Genomic DNA, 20137 nt, shown 5'->3' with positions numbered 1-20137 from the left:
ATCGACTTATTTGTAAAACGACAGCCTAAAAAAAGGATATAAGATAAGCCTTTTACAATATTCTGAAGAACCTTAAGTAGTATTCAGTGTAACGTTGTTTACTGATGGGCACACAATGATAAGTGTTCTCTATCAAGTCGGCAAAAATCGTTTTTATTCTCATAAAAATACATCACACGCTCTAAAATATGTAAGAACTGGTGGTATGATATTAAGTTCTGACAAAAATCATCCACGTTTATTGTTTTAGTGTCTAATGGGCAATGGTCGGATAAACATGACATAAAAGAGGAAATAAAAAGACTTAGCTTATCGGAGTTGACGTGTTAATCATTGTAACTGGGAATGATATTATACTTCGAAACATTTACGAAGTATTGCTATACCCTAACAATTTATTTCACATCATAAAAAATAACTTTTCAGATTTAGATATATTGATAACATCAATAATGAAAGTGAAATGTACGTGAAGAAATAACTTGTTTCAATTTCGTTCAAATTTTATTTAATTTCAAACATGTTGTCAACACTGCCCTTTTATTCAGAACAAGTGACTTAGTATTTATAGATATTAAATGCCAACCAAGATCAAGTTTTGTTTTCCATCTGTGGCAACATCCCTTTAGCACCTGCTTATGGAGTGTTAATATCACAACTCATACATTATGCTAGAGCTTGCCGAAACTACGCAGACTTTTTGTATCGCGCTAGAACTCTAACAAGTAGGCTTCTGGAACAGGGTTATGTTGCTATTAGATTGAAGTCATCATTACAGAAGTTTTGTGGTCGTCATCATGAACTCGTGGATCGTTATGGTGTATCCATCAGCACCATGAAAACTGATTTATTCAACAGTTCATAGTTTTCCTTTCCTCGTTTGTCTACCCCGGACTTGACTTTTTATGAGCAACTCGGGGGGTGTTACTAGAAAAGCAGAGGACGCTTACCATACCGGTGCACCTGGTCCATGCTCCCAGTTTTTAGTGGAGTCCGAGTTGCTCATTTGCTTTTGTTACTTTGTATGTATGATTTTAGTTACTTTATGTTCTTTGTTGTGAATGTCTGTTTTCCATGTCTGGTCATTGTCCCTGATTGTCAATAAGATAGTAATCCACCAAATGCCAAGCAACGAACAATTAAACTTCTTCAGGTCACCACACGGTCGGTCGTCAATGATGGGCAAAGCCAGATTTGATAAATTGTTTTGGATTTTCTTGCAAGACGAATCATGTGATTATAAACTAAATATCCACATATTCATTGCCTGCCAAATAGTACATGTATATATAATTTCAAAGCGTTCCATTATTGGTTATTGCAATAACATTTGTCAATTCTCGGTGTTGTGTTATCGAAAGTTAATATGTCCCATTTCCGTAAACAAGAACAAACTGAAATTCAGATTAATGTTTGATACGCAAATTTTTTCTTCTTTACATATACAGGACACGAAATCTTTTATGTTAAGTTATATGTAAATAATGAATGTGAAGAACATGCACAAAAATATCAAACACTCGTTATATACTACTTTAATTTCCCAAGGGGTAATCAAGGGAACCAAGATTTTAACGGAAACCACATGAATGTACTCCAGGGACAAAGACCAGACTTAGGAAATAGACAGTCACAACAAAGAACATAAAGTAACTAACATAATACATACAAAGTAACAAAAGTAAATGAGTAAATGAGCAATTCGGAAATTTTGTGAGTTGAATGAAACAATAGATGTAGAAGTAACACAGTTTTTTTTCTATTGTGAATTCATTATTTCATTATAAAAAAAATAGTCACATGCCAATCTATAAACCTAAGCATTGGGATTTAAAAAAAAGATAGGAATATGTCTAAATACCTATCATAACAGATGGGCAATTCAGATAGTGCAGTATGTTCTTCGCAAAAAGCACACGTCACATTGCAAGTGAGTTAACACGATTAAGATCAGTGTGTTGTCAATCCGTTAAGACATGGAATTCATTTTTTTTCCATTTATAATAGTAAATGTCTTTATATATATTTCGTAATAATAACATTTCTGTAAACAAATACTCCGTGAACTTTTGCAAGTATGAACTAAGTTGCAATATTTTTGGAGGCACTAAATAATAAGATTTTGGCACTTACAATTTTCTGAATAATTTAAAATTACATATAATGAAGGTTTGTGACATTAAGTTTTATGAAAATGTGTCCATTTAATTCCGACTAAATTCAATCTCTTTTAAAATATGGGTGATGTAAATACGTTAAAAGTGATGATTACAACTCAAATGTCTTACATCAAAATTGAGCAAATACAATTGCGACAAACACATTAAACAAGAGACAAAACAAAAATACCTAGACATATATAAATACTTATGGAGCAATATTAATGTAAAGAGAAGAAGATTGAAAAGATACAAATTGATCAACGAATAATTCAAAAAATATGCTCGTGTGAACTAATGTACAATTTTAAATTAACATCAGAGATTACGCGTTGTAATTTAGGCTAGCAGTAATGTAGACCTTATACATAGAACTCTACATGTATGGTTATGTTAAGCTCGGTAGGTACCATTGTGCTGATTTTCTAACGCAAGCAAAATATGTTCACCGGATTAAAAATAAAAAGTAAACACACACACAACCCGACATGCATTAGTTATTTCGATTATGATAAAACAAACACGAATACCGGAAAAGCGAAGCGTACACAGGGGCCGTCAGTTTTGTTTTTATATATTTTGTAACAATTTCACTTGGGTCACGTCATGTCACATGTAAGCAATCATACTGTTACCTCTTGTAAGTATGAACAACGAGTTGAAATGTATTGTTCATAAAAGTAAGAAATCAAATAAAAGAGATAAGAGAACGAACGATCTATCATAAATTCAAACAAGGAAGTAAAAGGTAGAATGCATAATGAAATAATTATTCCGATCTTGGTTTTAATGTTTGTTGTTACATCAACAAAAGGTAAGAATGGCATATTTAACAATAATTTTCGTACGAAAATATGTTTATGAGATAAATATATCAGCACGAGACAGCAAATGTTTAAACGTACTAGTATATCTTTGAAAACATTTAATGTATCAAATCAAGTTTTGGTGAACAGAACTAAATTCGATAAAATTAAATCGTTTTTGACGTATTTATTTACTATGTTCATACATGCCATAATATTTTGAGCATTTATTACGAATGGGGTTGTAATGATCACACCAACTGCTTTCTGGAGGATACATGGATTTTGAAAAGGGGTAAGGATGTCAAAGCTATTGTTGCTCATTTTTGTCCACATTTTGCTTTTGTTACTTTATATTTATGATTTTAGTTACTTTATGTTCTTTGTTGTGTATGTCTGTTTTCCATGTCTGGTCTTTGTCCCTGGATTACATTCTTTTGATTACCGTTATAACCTTGGTTCCCTTGATTACTTTTTGCCAAAAATCGGTACCATTTTCCAAATAAAGAGGGATGCAAAACACCCAGTACCTTTTGGACAGGTCACTGCTTTGTATAGTAATGATAAATGGGGTCTGTATATAATAATTATTTAACTTTATTCACTGGTCATGATCATAAGCAATCAACATGACCGGTGGCATGCAAGAGGCATTTTGCTTTCTCATTTTATGTTTTATGTTACGTTATCTTCATCTGTTCTCATTTTTATATTCTTTGCTTTTTTTTCTGCCGTGTATAAACATTTCCTCCAGAGTAAAACTGTTTTTTTCCAAGTTATGTGCTGATATTGCATTTTTACTTTTTAAAAGATCTTTGTTGTGGATACGAAATTGTTTTTGGGCAAGGCAATACAGCAATTACAGCGACAGGTAAATTTAATCGATATCGAAAGTTGCAATATACATTTTTCATCCCGTTGGAGGTTTTGTGTTTTTGATACATTCACAATATCTATTCTTGTTTTATGTATGGTTGTTTTTTTTCCAATGAAAAAGCAAAACGACAAATTAGTCAGTACAAAGCCAAAGTTCTCATATTTGGTCTAGTCGTTTTCACAAATCCTTCTAATGGAATGGTTCAGGTAAATTAGTTCAAGGTTCCTCATTAAAAACTATTAGATAGGTATATTTCTGCATTCCCGTTGATTGTGTACTCTATTTGTACAATGAAATTTTATATTTAATTTTTCACGGTATCTGAAAATACTCACAAACTATTTAAATACAAAAAATACCAGTTTTATCTATTGTAAATTTCGATATGCTATACACGTGTTTCAAGGAGTTACCTCTCATCAGCAGCATTAAAATCAAATATGTAGGAAGATCATAATCAAAATATTAGTTGTATACAAGAAGTACTCATAAACAAATCTATCGAAAGAGGAAGCCAAATCCGTCACCAAGAGGTTCTACCATATGCGATGCAAGAAATGAATCCTCGATGTTTTACGTATTTTTAAATTTGGAATACTGCAAGATTTCATATTTCATAAATAGGGTAGATAAAATGTGACTACTGGGTTGGTGAATACCCTCGGGGACCTCAGGTCCAACAGCAGTGGTATCGACCCAGTGGTTCTTAAATACAAAAAATAGCAGTTTTATATATTGTAAATTTCGATATGCTGTATACGTGTTTCAAGGAGTAACCTCTCAACAGCAGCATTAATATCAAATATTAAACAAACTATTTAACAAATAGATTAACATGCTGTTGTACATATTTTAATATCTCTTTACAGAATTTCCGAAAACGATTCTTAAGCCAAGTTTGAAAGTAACTGGGTTGGCATTAGAGCCCAGGATAAGCATTTTAGGTCGTTGAAGGTGGAACATAAACTTGGTGAATATCCAATAAAGGTTGATGTTCAAATTAAGGTAAAAGACAATGGCAAAGATTACGTCTTCACTGGTTTGGGGTCTTCTCATACTGATGATGATTACAAGAAGTCGTACGGAGGTGTTGTCTACATGTACAACAAAAATGACGTAGTAATGACGTTTCCTTTGAAGAACAACAATTATGCTACTGGGGGCATTGCTTATACAGGTATGTCATTATTTGACATTCAAAATAATTTTATCTTAGTTTAATTCTTCATAAAAGTATGGCTTTACAAAGTAAGAGTATTCAGGTAAGATTTACGCGATGATTTAGGACCTATGAGTACAGTTTTGTGAAGTGTCGAATGATCCATAAAATCAGAGTTAATCACAAATAATTCATATGCAGATAGATAATGCATTATTGATGTCAATATCACAATGAAAATAAAACAGATTTATGTGACCATGTTCAAAACTCTTGATCATTAACATCATTTGATACTTAACTTGCTAGATTTTTAAAAAAAATCACATTAAATAAAGTGCATGGTAACTTGCAAATCACAATAAGATAAGAGTATACAAAAAATAACAAAACAAAACAAAGGAAACAAACAAACAAACAAACAAAATACAAAAAACAAACAAAAAACCAAGCAAACAAACAAATAAACAAAAAATAATCAAACCATAATAATAATCCATTCTTGTGTGTACATGTTGTAGAAAATAGTTGAAGGCATAAAAAAGAAAAGAAATGATCATGTGCCTAACAGCTATAGACTTCTTATTTTTTTAATACAAGTCTTGATTTACAATTTTAAACCAGTGAAGGATGGTGAGATATTTGAAGTAAACTTAAATTGTTAAATCCTTTTTTTATTCTTGTTTGGGTAATATCACCAATTATCAAGTTCTTCTTTGTAACTGCAATAGTTATGTCATTACATAGAAACCAGGAGTCTACTTCTTTTAAAGATATTGAACCTTATCACAATTCAACAAAATTGGTCTACAGTTTCAACTTCATATTGTCACAATATGCACCATTTATTACATTGATTTTATGTAAAAACATATTTGTTGCAAGTATGTAAAGATTAATTCTATATTGAAGCCATTGTCGCTACACTAGAGCAAGTAGTCACTACTCTGTTTTCTTTGAATGCCTTAAATATCTGCGTAACTGACTCCCGAATCAGTGGTATGAGGAAATGAGTCTCAAAAGTTTTCTTACAAAATTATTTTTTTTATAAAACAGCCCTTGGTTAAAAAATACTCAGTTCCTTCTGAAATAATGAGTAAAGATTGTTTTTATTATTTGTTCTTTGTCCTGATGTGACCGCTGATTTACCGAATATGACGCAATAGCATGTAATTGCCATTTAAGCACCGCTGGTTCATTCACGCCGCAATAACAGAGGGAGGTTTAGTACTGTTAAACCTAGATTTAACCCACCATTTCGTTTTTATTGCCTGTTTCAAGTTACGATTCTTGTTCCTAATCAAAACTTTTTGCATGTCTCTTGTTACTTTTGAATGTTTCAAGGTCAACTTAATTTCGATATTGTTGTACACGTGTTTCAGAGCGTAGATTCGAATCAGCTGCATTATAATACAATTTATATATATAACCCTTTTACAGTTTCATTCATTTCAGTTTTGAATTTACTGAGCTGTCAAATGATTTTCTTCCTTAGAAGACTCAAATTTACTGAATTCCATAGAAACCATATCTGCCAGGTCAGAGGATTTGACAAGACCTTCAGTTTTCCTGAAAAGGTTCCTCGTATATTGATAAATTATGCAATCCAAATGTGATTTCATCAAAGTCAAGAATTTCAGAAAAATCGAAACTGATGTCTGATGTCTCAGAGAGCGTACTCTTACTAGCGGATTTATCTCCCTTAGCTGACAGCAATTCTTGAAAAGTTTTATGGTGACTTCTTTGACTAGAATGCCTTCTTGAGGAATTCTGTGTTAGAACTCTCTGAAGGCATGCTGCGTTGTTGATTATTATTTTTTTCATAGAAATGTGCAATGCTAGTAGAATGCAATATTTTCAAATATCTAATCGAAAAAAAAAATCACATCACTGGATTATTCACTACTTGTCCTCTTTTATCATCCATATTTCTATCTCCTAAGACAAATTTTAACTATCTTTTTTTTTGCCAAATTTTTAGTGACAATCTAATCTTAATCTGACACTCCAACTCAATACAAAATATTTATTCGGAAATAGAACTTGAACTTTCCGAATTTAATTTTTGAAAGAAGGGTCCAGAATTTTATAGAAAGTGGGGAGGACTATATAGAATTAAAGTCCGAGCAAAGTGGAAATATTTGAGTAGCACGATTTCATGGAAAAACATCCAGATTTAAGAAGCGGAAGGAGATCGGGGTCTGCTCTATATGAATTTGCGCGTTGATAGATAACTTTTTAAAGTCGTTTGATTATGTTTTAAATGGGTAACATTTTGCAGGTAGTCCAAATATCTATCAGGGACCAAGAAACATGTCAATAAAAAACTTTTACGACAAAGGAGAAGTCAAAGTAAGAGTGTGGCTGGCGTCGGATCTACCACAAGCAGTCATAACAACATCAGTTCAAATGCAAAGTAAGCCGTTAACAAAATGTAAACATTTACATGATCTATATCTTTTGTATGGGTTAAAAAAAAGGAATCGAACAAACTATATAAGCTAAAAAAAAAAAAAAAAAAATATCTATCAGAATATGCTAGAATATCCGCCATGACAAATACCGAATATCTAGCGGCCAAAATATACAAAAGGAATCACAGATAAAGATTTAATAAATCGTGAAAGTTGAATATCGAAAAATCTCAACTCTCCTTATCTAACTTCAACATTATGACATTTGAAATAAATAACTCGAGTTTATATTTTGCGATCTTCAACTTTCACACATTATGTAACCTATAAATACCAAGTACGTACTGAAACTTCTTGGCTATATCATAGAATCAGAGTACAAGGAAGTACGCCATAATCTTACAGAGTACCCAGACATGATTGCAGTACAGACTTTCCTTGATGACGGTAACGTCTCGGATGGGCAAGGTTTGTAGATGTACAAAAATATTAATATTATGAAAATATAGCAAATTTTGCTCTGTTTTTGGTTTGATTTGTTGTCAGCAAGTGGAGATGTGTACACTATACCGTAATTTTGATTCGAATACTTTTGTAGGGGTGTATATGACTTCTTAGAAAACATTTCACATTTCTGAATCATAGAAGACTTTGTGAATGTAACTTTGCTGGATCCATTTGTCGTTTTTTTTCCAAACTTTATTTTCATTTGAGTAGTAGATGTGCATACTTTGTTACTTTTTAATAAAAAAGAACTATGAGAGATTTGCGGCACTTTTTCAACTTATTAACATACGACTAGGGGAAAACATTTTCTTTAAATCTGATTAATAATGTCTTTCTATATTTGACAGCAAACGGATCTCAAGAAACACAAAACAATTGAAACCAAAACGTTCACACGAAAATGAACAGTTTAAATCTACAAAAACAGAAAACATCAATTGCTCCGAAAAATCATTTCTTGTTCATTGCAAGACTTCCCTCGTGCTTCCATATCGCATTACAGTTTTGAAAACTGGCACAATCTAGATATTAATGTAAAGGGATGTCGATGTTTACCGTATAAATTTTGCTGCAGCTCTATGGACAAGGTAACTTTTTTCAGTTAAGCCATATATAGAAAATTTTAGTATGATGCTACAATTGAATACATTTTGTAGAATACAAAAAAATTCAATTTTCTTTGTATTCACTTAAAATTCCTAAACTGCATTGTACATTCATGAGCATACTCGATCGTTCTGATTGTTATTTAGATCAAGTCTAAAACAATGAAATTCGATACATATTTCCCTACTTACGTTTCAGTTTGAGTTTGGTTTTCACTTTATCAAAAATCTATTAATACTTGAAATAGATCCTCGTTAGCAAAAGCAAACAAATAGTTATAGTTGCTTATCAAATTTATATATATATAAAGCTACCATGTTTGTAGTTAATACCTTTATAAATTTGGATACTTACTTAGACAGTTTGGTTGTATAGTTTTTCACAATATTAGTATTTTTGTACATCTACAAACCTTGTTCATCCGAGACGTTACCGTTACTAAGGAAAGTTTGTACAGCAATCATGTCTGGGTACTCTGTAAGATTATGGTGTACTTCCTTGTACTCTGATTCTATGATATAGCCAAGAAGTTTCAGTACGTACTTATTATTTATAGGTTACATAATGTGTGAAAGTTGAAGATAGATCGCAAAACATAAACTCGAGTTATTTATTTCAAATGTTATGATGTTGAAGTTAGATAAGGAGAGTTGAGATTTTGCGATATTCAACTTTCACAAGTTGTTAAATCTTTATCTGTGATTCCTTTTGAATATTTTGACCGTTAAGTATTCGGTATTTGTCATGGCGGATATTCTAGCATATTCTGATAGATATTTTTTTCAGCTGATATAGTTTGTTTGATTCCATTTTTGAAAGCCATACAAAAGATATAGATCATGTAAATGTTTACATTTTGTTAACTAATACTTGTATAAATATTGTCATTTCAGTACTTTTTACGAATGTATAACGATTTAAATAAATTAAATTATTATAAAAGTACGTGTATTCTTTATAAACGGCTTACTTTGCATTTGAACTGATGTTGTTATGACTGCCTGTGGTAGATCCGACGCCAGCCACACTCTTACTTTGACTTCTCCTTTGTCGTAAAAGTTTTTTATTGACATGTTTCTTGGTCCCTGATAGAGATTTGGACTACCTGCAAAATGTTACTCATTTAAAACATAATCAAACGAGTTGAAAAAATTATCTATGAACGCGCAAATCCATAGAGAGCAGACGCGGATCCCCTTCCGCCTCTTAAATTTGGATGTTTTTGCATGAAATCGTACTACTCAAATATTTCCACTTTCCTCGGAATTCTATATAGCCCTCCCCACTTCCTATAAAATTCTGCATCTTTCAGAAATTAAATTCGGCAAGTTCAAGTTCTATTTCCGAATAAACATTTTGTATTAAGTTGGAGTGTCGGATAAAGGTGACCACGGGTTGAACACACTAAACATTTGGCAAACAAATGATAGTTAAAATATTTTCTTAGGATAGAGTAATCAAGGGAACCAAGGTTATAGTGGTAATCAAAAGAATGTATTCCAGGGACAAAGACAAGACATGGAAAACAGACATACACAACAAAGAACATAAAGTAACTAAAATCATACATACAAAGTAACAAAAGTAAATGAGCAACTCGGACTCCACTAAAAACTAGGACATGGACCAGGTGCACCGGTAGGGTAAGCTTTTCTCGAAACACCCGCCGAGTTGCTCATAAAAAGTCAAGTCCGGGATGGACAAACGAGGAAAGGAAAACTATGACCCGTTGAATAAATCAGTTTTCATGATGCTGATGGATACACCATAACGATCCACGAGTTCATGATGACGGCCATAAAACTTCTGTAGTGATGACTTCAATCTTGTAGCAACATAACCCTGTTCCAGAAGCCTATTTGTTAGAGTTTTAGCGCAATACAAAAAGTCTGCGTAGTTTCGGCAAGCTGTGGCATAACATAACGTATGAGTGATATGAACACTTCATACTCAGGAGGCGAAGGGATGTTGCCTTAGATGAAAGGAAAGTTGACAATTCTGAATGAAAACCCATCACGTTTGTGGTAAAGTTTGGTCAATAGTTTTCCTTTACCATCGATTTCTAAGTGTAGGTCAAGATATGAGGCTGACTTTACAGTGTCTGTAGTATCCTTTATCTCAAGTTCTTTGGGGTAGATGCGATTTTTCAAATCCCCAAAATTAGGATTGTTTAAAGATAATACGTCATATAGATAGCGGAAACTGAGATTAAAGGATCTAGCCAAACGATATTTTTTCTTTCTGATCAGATCAGCTATAATGTCGGCATCATAAGAGTGAAGGAATAGGTCAGCAAGTAAAGGAGCACAATTTGTTCCCATTGGAATGCCGACCGTTAGTTGAAAAACACGTCCACCACACTGGACAAATTTGTTGTCGATTAAAAATTCCATCATTTATATGGATATATGGATGAAAAAAGAGGACAAGTAGTGAATAATCCAGTGATTTTTTTTGTTTTTAGATATTGCATTCTACTAGCATTGCATATTTCTATAAAAAATTAATCAACAACACAGCATGCCTTCAGAGAGTTCTAACACTTCACAGAATTCCTCAAGAAGGCATTCTAGTCAGAAAAGCCACCATAAAACTGTTCAAGAGTTGCTGTGAGCTAAGGGAGATAAATCCGCTAGTAAGAGTACTCACTTTGAGACATTACACATCAGTTTCGATTTTTCTGAATTTCTTGACTTTGATGAAATCAAATTTGGATTGCATAATTTATCAATATACGAGGAATCTTTTCAGGAAAACAGAAGATCTTGTCAAATCCTCTGACCTGGCAGATATGGTTTCTGAAGTAGTAAATGGACTTCAGTAAGTTTGAGTCTTCTATGGAAGAAATTCAATTGACAGTTCAGTAAATTCAAAACTGAAATGAATGAAACTGTAAAAGGGTTATATACAGCAAACTGGAAGGGAAAAGATTGACTGCTTTAAAGCCACGGTATACCTCACACGAGGTGTCAAATACTAAAACATTGACAATTGAAATCAGCAATATAAGCAATTTTGATAAACAATACTTCAGAAAGAACAATATTAATGTCTTTAATCTCACAAAAAAATGTTGAAATTTGAACTCCAGTAACATGACGCTGTAGCAGTACATTGTATACCAGGGGAGTATTAGCCAAGTTCACTTACAATGAAATGAAAAAAAGAAGTGCAATGCGGTTCAAAAAAGAATAGAAACACTACATCAAATTTGTGGATGATGTAATAAAACGAAACATGAAATTAATCAACATACTTCAGGACAGTGGAAAGTTTGAAATAGTGTGATACTTTAACTGTGACAATTATAACAGGACGTACAACGGATATCAGCTGAGCATGAAATCCATGACCACATTAATTACAAACTAGGGAAGGGATATAACTCAAGTAGGTTGTATATTTGAGAGTATGATATATAATTAATTTGCAAAGTAGAGGCATTATGTGTAACCTTTCAAAATTAAAGTGCTGTTTTGAACTCTAGTTTAAAAAATAATTTCTATTAGTAATAAAATCAAGCACAAAATGGGTCTAGGAAGATAAAAATTCTAGTAAATATTTTTGTGGTTTAGAATCTAGTTATTTTGCCTACAATATGATACTAAAAAATCAAAGCGATGGTGGGACATTCATAGAAAACCGCTTTGATATTTTTTTCTGAAACAAAGGTTTTGTTTCAAGAACCTTTATTAATCTAGAGATTAAAATTTGGACAACTCTGATGAAAACTGTCTTTTTGAAGATCTCAGAGATTTGAATTTTAATTGATTTTCTAAAGATATAAAATAACATTTGGAAGGTGAGATAACTGTATTTGAAGTTGGTAAAATTATTTTTTTTAAAATAAAAAAAACAAATAAATCTCCAGGATTTGCAGTATATATGATTGGAATTTTGTATTGAATAAACACTAGGTCGATGCCACTACTGTGGACCAAAGGTACCCGAGAGGTTATTCACCAATCCAATAGCTTCAGATTTATCCAAATCTGCTGTATAACAAATTAAAAATACTTATAACACTGAGGTTTCTTTTTTGTATTACACATGGTGGAACCCCACGGGAAAGGATTTGGCCACCTATTTCGATAGTTTTAGTTTTAAGTACTTCTGCTCCTATATAATTAATTTTTGGTCAAAGATTTTCCTAAAAATTGTATTGTAATGCAGTTGATTCGAATCTACGTTCTGAAACACGTGTACAACAATATCGAAATTAAGTTGACCCTTAAATATTCAAAAGTAACAAGAGACATGCAAAAAGTTTTGATTAGGAACAAGAATCGTAACTTGAAACAGGCAATTAAAACGAAATGGTGGGTTAAATCTAGGTTTTACAGTGCTAAACCTCCAATGAACCAGCGGCAATTACATGCTATTGCGTCATAATCGGTAAATCAGCGGTCACATCAGGACAAAGAACAAGTAACAAAAACAATCATTACTCATTATTTCAGAAGAAACTGAGTATTTTTTAACCAAGGGCTGTTATGTAAAAAATAATTTGGTAAGAGATCTTTTGAGACGCATTTCCTCATACCTCTGATTCGGGAGTCAGTTACGCAGATATTTAAGGTGTTCAAAGAAAACAGAGTAATTACTACTTTTTCTAGTGTAGCGACAATGGCTTCATTATAGAATTAATCTTCATATACTAGCAAAAATATTTTTTTTACATAAAATCAATGTAATAAACGATGCATATTGTGACAATATGAAGTTGAAACTGTAGACCAATTTTGTTGAATTGTGATATGGTTCAATATCTTTTTTCAAGAAGTAGACGCCTGGTTTCTATGTAATGAAATAAGTATTGCTGTTACAAAGAAGAACTTTATAATTGGTGATATTACCCAAACAAGAATAAAAAAGGATGTAAGCAATTTGATTTTACTTCAAATATCTCACCATCCTTCACTGGTTTAAAATTGTATATCAAGACTTGTATAAAAACAAATTAAGAAGTCTATAGCTGTTAGGTACATGATCATTTCTTTTAGACCTGGATTATGTTTTCTTTTCGTTTAATGCCTTCAGCTATTTTCTACAACATGTAAACACAAGAATGGATAAAATAGACAGAATTTATTTTCGTACTTTTCCATGAGGTCATTTTCATAATTGAGTTTGTTTTTTTAGTTTTGTTTTATTATGGTTTGTTTGTTTTTTGTTGTTTGTTGTTTGTTTGTTTGTTTTTGTTTGATGTTTGTTATTTTACATTATTTATTCATATACTTTGTATGTACACAGGTGATAGGTATACTGTTTTTATTGCTAGTGTAGAACAGTGAAGTCATATTTCTTAGCAAAATTTGTAGTTTACATTTGTGTGTCTGTGAACAAGAAATTTAGACTGAAAACTACAAAAATAAATGCGCATGTACTCTATGGTTACTGCCATAGACAGACAGCACAGTATCAATCAAAGATTTCATGCATGAAATTGTGATATTTGTAATATAGTAATACATGTATCTAATTTATTTTTTACTTTACAATGTGACATTAATTGCTCATAGATAAATCAACATTCAGGGATTGATCCAAAGATTTTGAAATGGGGGGTCCAAATATCATTATAAATCAGCAGGTAGCTAAAATCATATATGGAAGAAGAAGCCTAAAGCAATATCCTTAGCAAGCTTTCCATTTTCTGTATTTAGAAGGTTTTTGTCTGGTAAATGAAATGACTTTTAAACTCATCACTTCAAACCACTTTTTATGATTTATCTGGTTATGCGGGGATGTTGTTTTAACAATGACAGGTGAAAAGTAACCTGTTCTACTCTTACTTACATGTATGTTACCTGTTATTAATAGTTATTGAAACAAAGATGTGCTCATGCAATGCACTGTACATTTTTGTAAAGTTTGTTATGTTATTTTAAATAAATTTGAATTATTTCAGAGAAATCAATCTTTTTTTTCTTAATTAATACAGCTGGGAGAAATATTAAAAGAATAAAACCTTAGAACACTGAAATATTGTAGATATATACTATATTAACATTTTTAATGTAGGGCGAAAACTATGAATAATGACAGAAATATTCTTTGAAAATTTCAATCGACCAGTACTGATCACTTTGGGAATATTGACCAGGTGGTTTAAAAAGCAGTAAAAATCTGGTACTATTATAACCACCCAACCTTTATTTTTGTCTGATTTGCACGAAATTATATGTACATGTAACAATATTTCCCAACAATAAGAGGTTTCGCCATATCATATGGTTAAAATACCTGTATATTTTCATGAATTTACATTGTAACATTTTGTATATATGAGACACTGTTATGATTTTTTTCCTTGATTTCTTTTCAGTGGTTATCACTTAGAAGTTTCAATAGATAAGTGAGAAGAAAGCAAAAGTAAAACAGACAATTTCTGTGCTGGGACACTATTTAAGCATGAAACAAAGTTCATGATTCTCAAGTCTGGTACATGTATGTATAGCATGAAGAAGCTGTAAATGTGTATGCCGACATCTCTTGATAAAAAAATATAAAAAAATATTAGCACTTGTATATTTGCAAAACATAAGAGTTACTTGAATTTTAATCTTATACATATTTGTGAGACAATTATGCAGAAAAAAGTGAAAGAAATGCACATGCATTATTGAAGGCAGACAGGTAAGAAACACTCAGCAAATAGTGATTCATCATGAAAAAATGGTATTCATGAGGTATGGATTCACTAGTAACTTTTTTGTTTTGGAGAAAAAAAAAGATGGATTTATACTCAAAGTGCATGTGTGATTAAGACATCATATTCCCTGTATTCACCACATACCATTGACTTTCCAACTTAATTGGAATCTTAAATTCTTCAAAGTTGTTTTTAGTTTGATGATCTTTAAACTACATAGTATTTTTTACAACAAGAGTTTTTATCCTTGTTTGAACAGAAAAATTCCCAGAGAAAGGTAATCATTTATTCTCCATACCATAGCCTAATCTAGACAACAATGACAATGACAAATTTTAGTTTTAATTTATTACAAGCAAAGGAAAGATTTTTGCGCATTTATCCCTTGAGATTGGGCCTTTGTTCAACTTCCTACGGTATGCAGAATTCATTTCTACTTCATGCATCTCCAAACCCAAATTTCAAGGTGTCGGTCCAATCTTACTTTGAAAATTCATCGAATATTGAAAGTCATGCAGTGATCATTCTCTGTGGAATTCATAGTTTGTAAGAAATGCTGATTTAAGTATTAGGAAATTTGAGGACATCAACGTACGTGTACAGCCAGGAATACCAAAAGCAATAACACATTAGAAGACCCAAAAATATATATTGATAAACAGACTGTATAAATATACAATGCATTAAAACAAATGGTTATTCTTTGAAAGGACTAAGTTTTGATCGGTTTATGTAGCTTACAATTTGGTTACATGAATATTTTTAATTACTTCGAGGTCTTTCTTGATTCAGTACCTCAGTACTTTGATTTTTCAGGCTTTTAGATATTGTGTATTTACCTGTAACATATAACATATGCATTATTTAATGCTTGGCATGATTCTCAAATTAAGTAGGGTAAAGTTAACTCTTATTAATTCGAATGTTTATCTTAAAGGATCGTAAATTATACTAGTTACTATTCTAAGACCATAAGCTAATTAACAACTTTACTTTTTAAACTGCGAAGGAAATATAAATATCAAACTAATATTTATTTCATACCTGTGCATTTTACATTCAGGTCAAATTAATGAAAAAAAAACTACCCCACCCAAAAAAAAAAAACAAAAACAAAACCAAAAGAAAAAAGCCATTTTTAAAGACGTCGCGACCGATCGTAGTTGGGTCATTGTCTGATCGTGGAGAGTGTAGTGGGATTGTGATAAACGTGCGCTGTTACGACCACGCTACATATACTTAGATCGCGTAAAACATTCGTAGTGAGGTTGTGGTGAAATATGGACGTACTGGCAACGTATAAAGACCACGAGAAAAGCGTAGTGTAGTCGGGTATCAACGTGTTGAAATCGAGGTACGCGCATACTTAAATCTTCACTTAAGACCTTACTAAGCTGGCATTTCGCTCTCATCATGGTCACAGCACGACTCTACTAGGACTTGTTCGATCACATTTTGACTACGTCCATACCATAATGCTACCACGCTAAAAAACATCCTTACTACGATTTCACTTTAAAACGACCATGATGACCACAGACAGTTTGTATAAATCCTATAAACAAAAAAAAACAAACATGAATTAAAAGTATAGCATCTTCTGCCATCTGTAGTGACTCATTAAAGATCTAGCAGTCCCTCCGTCCCACTAATATCTTCGCATAAAATTTGTATCGTAAGTGCCATAAAAACAAAGAAAATAAATCTATATAGTTATAATATATAGACACCCACTGGATGGAAGTCATCTGAAGGAAAAATGTTTACCTTCTACGTCTCCACATGCATGCGGAATATCGGAATATTACATCTATTGTGAGGAAAGTACCGGTATTCATTCGAATACTAGCATTTGCCTCCAGTTAAAAATAACTTGAAAGTGATTGTTATTTTAAAGCTGACGTAGTTTTCTTGTCAAACCCATCAACTGTAAACAATCTTTTATCAACTGATACAAACTTGTATTGTGAAAATATCAGCCTTTTTAATACAGTTCATTATAACATTTTGTTAATTTACAAGATAGTTTCAACGATGTTCCTAAATGTAAATTTTGTTTTCAGACAATATCAGTACCGTAAATTGGGAAATTTCGGCGTCGGCTTATTTTAGCGGTTTTCTATATGTGCATGTTTAGTTTGGGTGCATTCAGAATGATGAGTGTTTTATTTTTGCGTTATCTAAACGATGGAAGAATTGGAGAATGGTTTAGATGCACCGGAAGGGTTATTATCCTCGGCTTTTCTAGAATAAACCTGCTCATAAAATGAGCTGAATATTCGATTGAAGTAGTTTCAAATAATTTTGTAAATTCATGAAATTCAATTATAAATATATATACTTTTTAAGAAATTGTTTTCTTGGCGCCAGAGGAGATGGTGTACAGTTTATAGTGCTAGTATATGATGGTTTTCCATCTGATAGATATGAAGCGATAAAAACAGTCTCCAATATAAGGAGTAATGGTGGTCGTATCATCACTGTGGGAGTTTCTGTCTGTATCTAGAAACATGAGACACGAAATATGTATCATTTCTACAAAGGTCCGACAGCTTTGAAAAACATTACAGCTTAATATTTAGTGAAACTATACAACCAAACTGTCTAAGTAAGTATCCAAATTTATGAAGGTATTAACTACAAACATGGTAGCTTTATATATATATAAATTTGATAAGCAACTATAACTATTTGTTTGCTTTTGCTAACGAGGATCTATTTCAAGTATTAATAGATCTTTGATAATTTGATAAAGTGAAAACCAAGCTCAAACTGAAACGTAAGGAGGGAAATATGTATCGAATTTCATTGTTTTAGACTTGAACTAAATAACAATCAGAACGATCGAGTATGCTCATGAATGTACAATGCAGTTTATGAATTTTAAGTGAATACAAAGAAAATCGAATTTTTATGTATTCTACAAAATGTATTCAATTGTAGCATCATACTAAAATTTTCTATATATGGCTTAACTGAAAAAAGTTACCTTGTCCATAGAGCTGCAGCAAAATTTATACGGTAAACATCGACATCCCTTTACATTAATATCTAGATTGTGCCAGTTTTCAAAACTGTAATGCGATATGGAAGCACGAGGGAAGTCTTGCAATGAACAAGAAATGATAACTCTTTCGGAGCAATTGATGTTTTCTGTTTTTGTAGATTTAAACTGTTCATTTTCGTGTGAACGTTTTGGTTTCAATTGTTTTGTGTTTCTTGAGATCCGTTTGCTGTCGTTTGCTTTAACATATTATGCTCTTTATAGAACATTTTCTTATTTAAAAAAAAACTACGTCTAATACACAAGACCACAGGAAATCAATTAAGGCAGATTACACGAGGAGACAGAAATCCATAGAGATCCTTATAAGTGAAGCTGTTGTCATCAATCCTGGCTTACATTTTGGACCGCTACAGTATTGTAATGAACCTGACATGATATTTAATTATCTTGGTCAACCGATCAGCATAAAATGATAAATGCTCTCTTACAAGTTGACAAAAATCGCGTTTATCCCCCAAAATGCATCACATGCTCTTAATTAAATCAGCGCGGGTGATATGATGTGAATATTTAGCCAAAACTCAACCAGATTTATTGTTAACTTTTATTGTCAACATTATTGTACTTTATGTTCACGTTCGGTGTTCTTTTGATTTAGATAAGGATATTGATTATAGAGGCTGAATTTTCGTTGTGACGCCAGAACCCTTGTTACATTCCAAAGCATGGGAAATTATCATGAACACCCCGCGAACGGACTAAAGTATTTTCTTTTATCATTGTAGGAAATTTTAGGGATCATGAACACATCGCAACGGAGCATCAAAGAAAATGAGCTCATCTTTTTCAATATCGGATTACAAAACTTGAGACTTTAGGGGCTTAACTAGCTAACCTGGAATGCATTATTTTATACTTGAATTTTTGGTTATAATCTATATAAAACATATTCCAGCAACTGAATCAGCTTTTCTGCTATGATTCTTACAATAAAAAACTAACATTTTTCCCATTTATGTTCACAAAATGTTGTTCTAAAACAGCAAAACGTCATTTTTGCCTTTTAATGGCCATACTCTCACTCGACCTTTTTGTAGAAGTAAATGAAGCAACTAAAAGAAAACGTTATCTTTATTTTTTCCACAAGTCTCATAAATGTATTTTTTTGAAAGAAATGTACACTGAAATAAGTTGCTTTACCCCTTTAATCTAAAAACGGACATAGCTGCCATACAAAGCCAGCATTCTGTTATAATGTATCATAGAGTAGTGCATCAAACTGTATAATGGATCAAAAGACAGATACTATTTCAGGCGCGTTTCTCAAGAAACTAGAAACTCTCTAGAAAACTAGAAACTCTAGAAATAGTATGAATCATCACTATTGCTTTTTTTCACATTGTGTGTTGCAGAGTCTGACGCCTAACCAGTGACACGTAGTTAATTAACAATACAAAAGAATCGTAATATCAGTGAAACGTTAACGTTTTGTTTTCTTATAATTATTGAACACTTGTTACGTACAATTGTACTACTTTTATCTAGTTTTTTTGTACATTTGGCTTCTCAGACGAAAAATACCAGTCATATAAATATTGCAAATTTTGGTCGGCAGCAATAAAATCTAATAGTAAGGGATTTCAAGATTTCTTTAATATACAAAAAATACTAAAAACTTAAAACATTGCAATAAGAAGCATTTATGGCCTCTGTCCAAACTTTAACAAAACACTTTAGTGCGAGTACCAAAGCAAAAAAAAACAAAAAAAAAAACTAGTCGATTCACATAAACAGCCGAAACAAAAACAAAACAAAACAAAATAAAATTTATGGTCTATAATATACCAAATTCACACGACGGACGAAACAATTATTAAAATGACAATTCAGACATGTTTTATGAGCTATCAAATTGTAAAAAGCATTTTAAATTAAATTAAACGAAGA

At 32.0% G+C, this 20137-nt stretch overlaps 1 protein-coding gene across 5 annotated transcripts; it reads left to right on the top strand.

Annotated features, from left to right (window-relative positions):
- Nucleotides 1–2682: 2682 nt before the first annotated feature.
- Nucleotides 2683–17236, top strand: LOC148611736 (uncharacterized). 5 transcript variants are annotated; one of them, XM_088592587.1, is made up of 8 exons: nucleotides 2836–2973; nucleotides 3777–3836; nucleotides 4712–5019; nucleotides 7283–7417; nucleotides 7785–7883; nucleotides 8270–8509; nucleotides 11280–11918; nucleotides 14857–17236. In XM_088592587.1, exons 3-6 carry the CDS (start codon nucleotides 4941–4943, stop codon nucleotides 8299–8301), a joined length of 345 nt encoding a protein of 114 aa, XP_088448713.1. In that variant the 5' UTR covers nucleotides 2836–2973; nucleotides 3777–3836; nucleotides 4712–4940; the 3' UTR covers nucleotides 8302–8509; nucleotides 11280–11918; nucleotides 14857–17236. The 5 variants fall into 5 exon arrangements, with proteins under 5 accessions (XP_088448715.1, XP_088448714.1, XP_088448716.1 ...); XM_088592589.1 differs by lacking the exons at nucleotides 2836–2973; nucleotides 3777–3836 and adding an exon at nucleotides 2683–2774; XM_088592588.1 differs by lacking the exons at nucleotides 2836–2973; nucleotides 3777–3836 and adding an exon at nucleotides 2697–2799.
- The last annotated feature ends 2901 nt before the right edge of the window (nucleotides 17237–20137 follow it).

Source organism: Perna viridis, chromosome 7 (genome assembly GCF_037379345.1).
Source record: "Perna viridis isolate PV_CMFRI_1.1 ecotype Kerala chromosome 7, ASM3737934v1, whole genome shotgun sequence".
NCBI lineage: Eukaryota > Metazoa > Mollusca > Bivalvia > Mytilida > Mytilidae > Perna > Perna viridis.
This window is presented reverse-complemented; position numbering and strand designations above follow the sequence as displayed.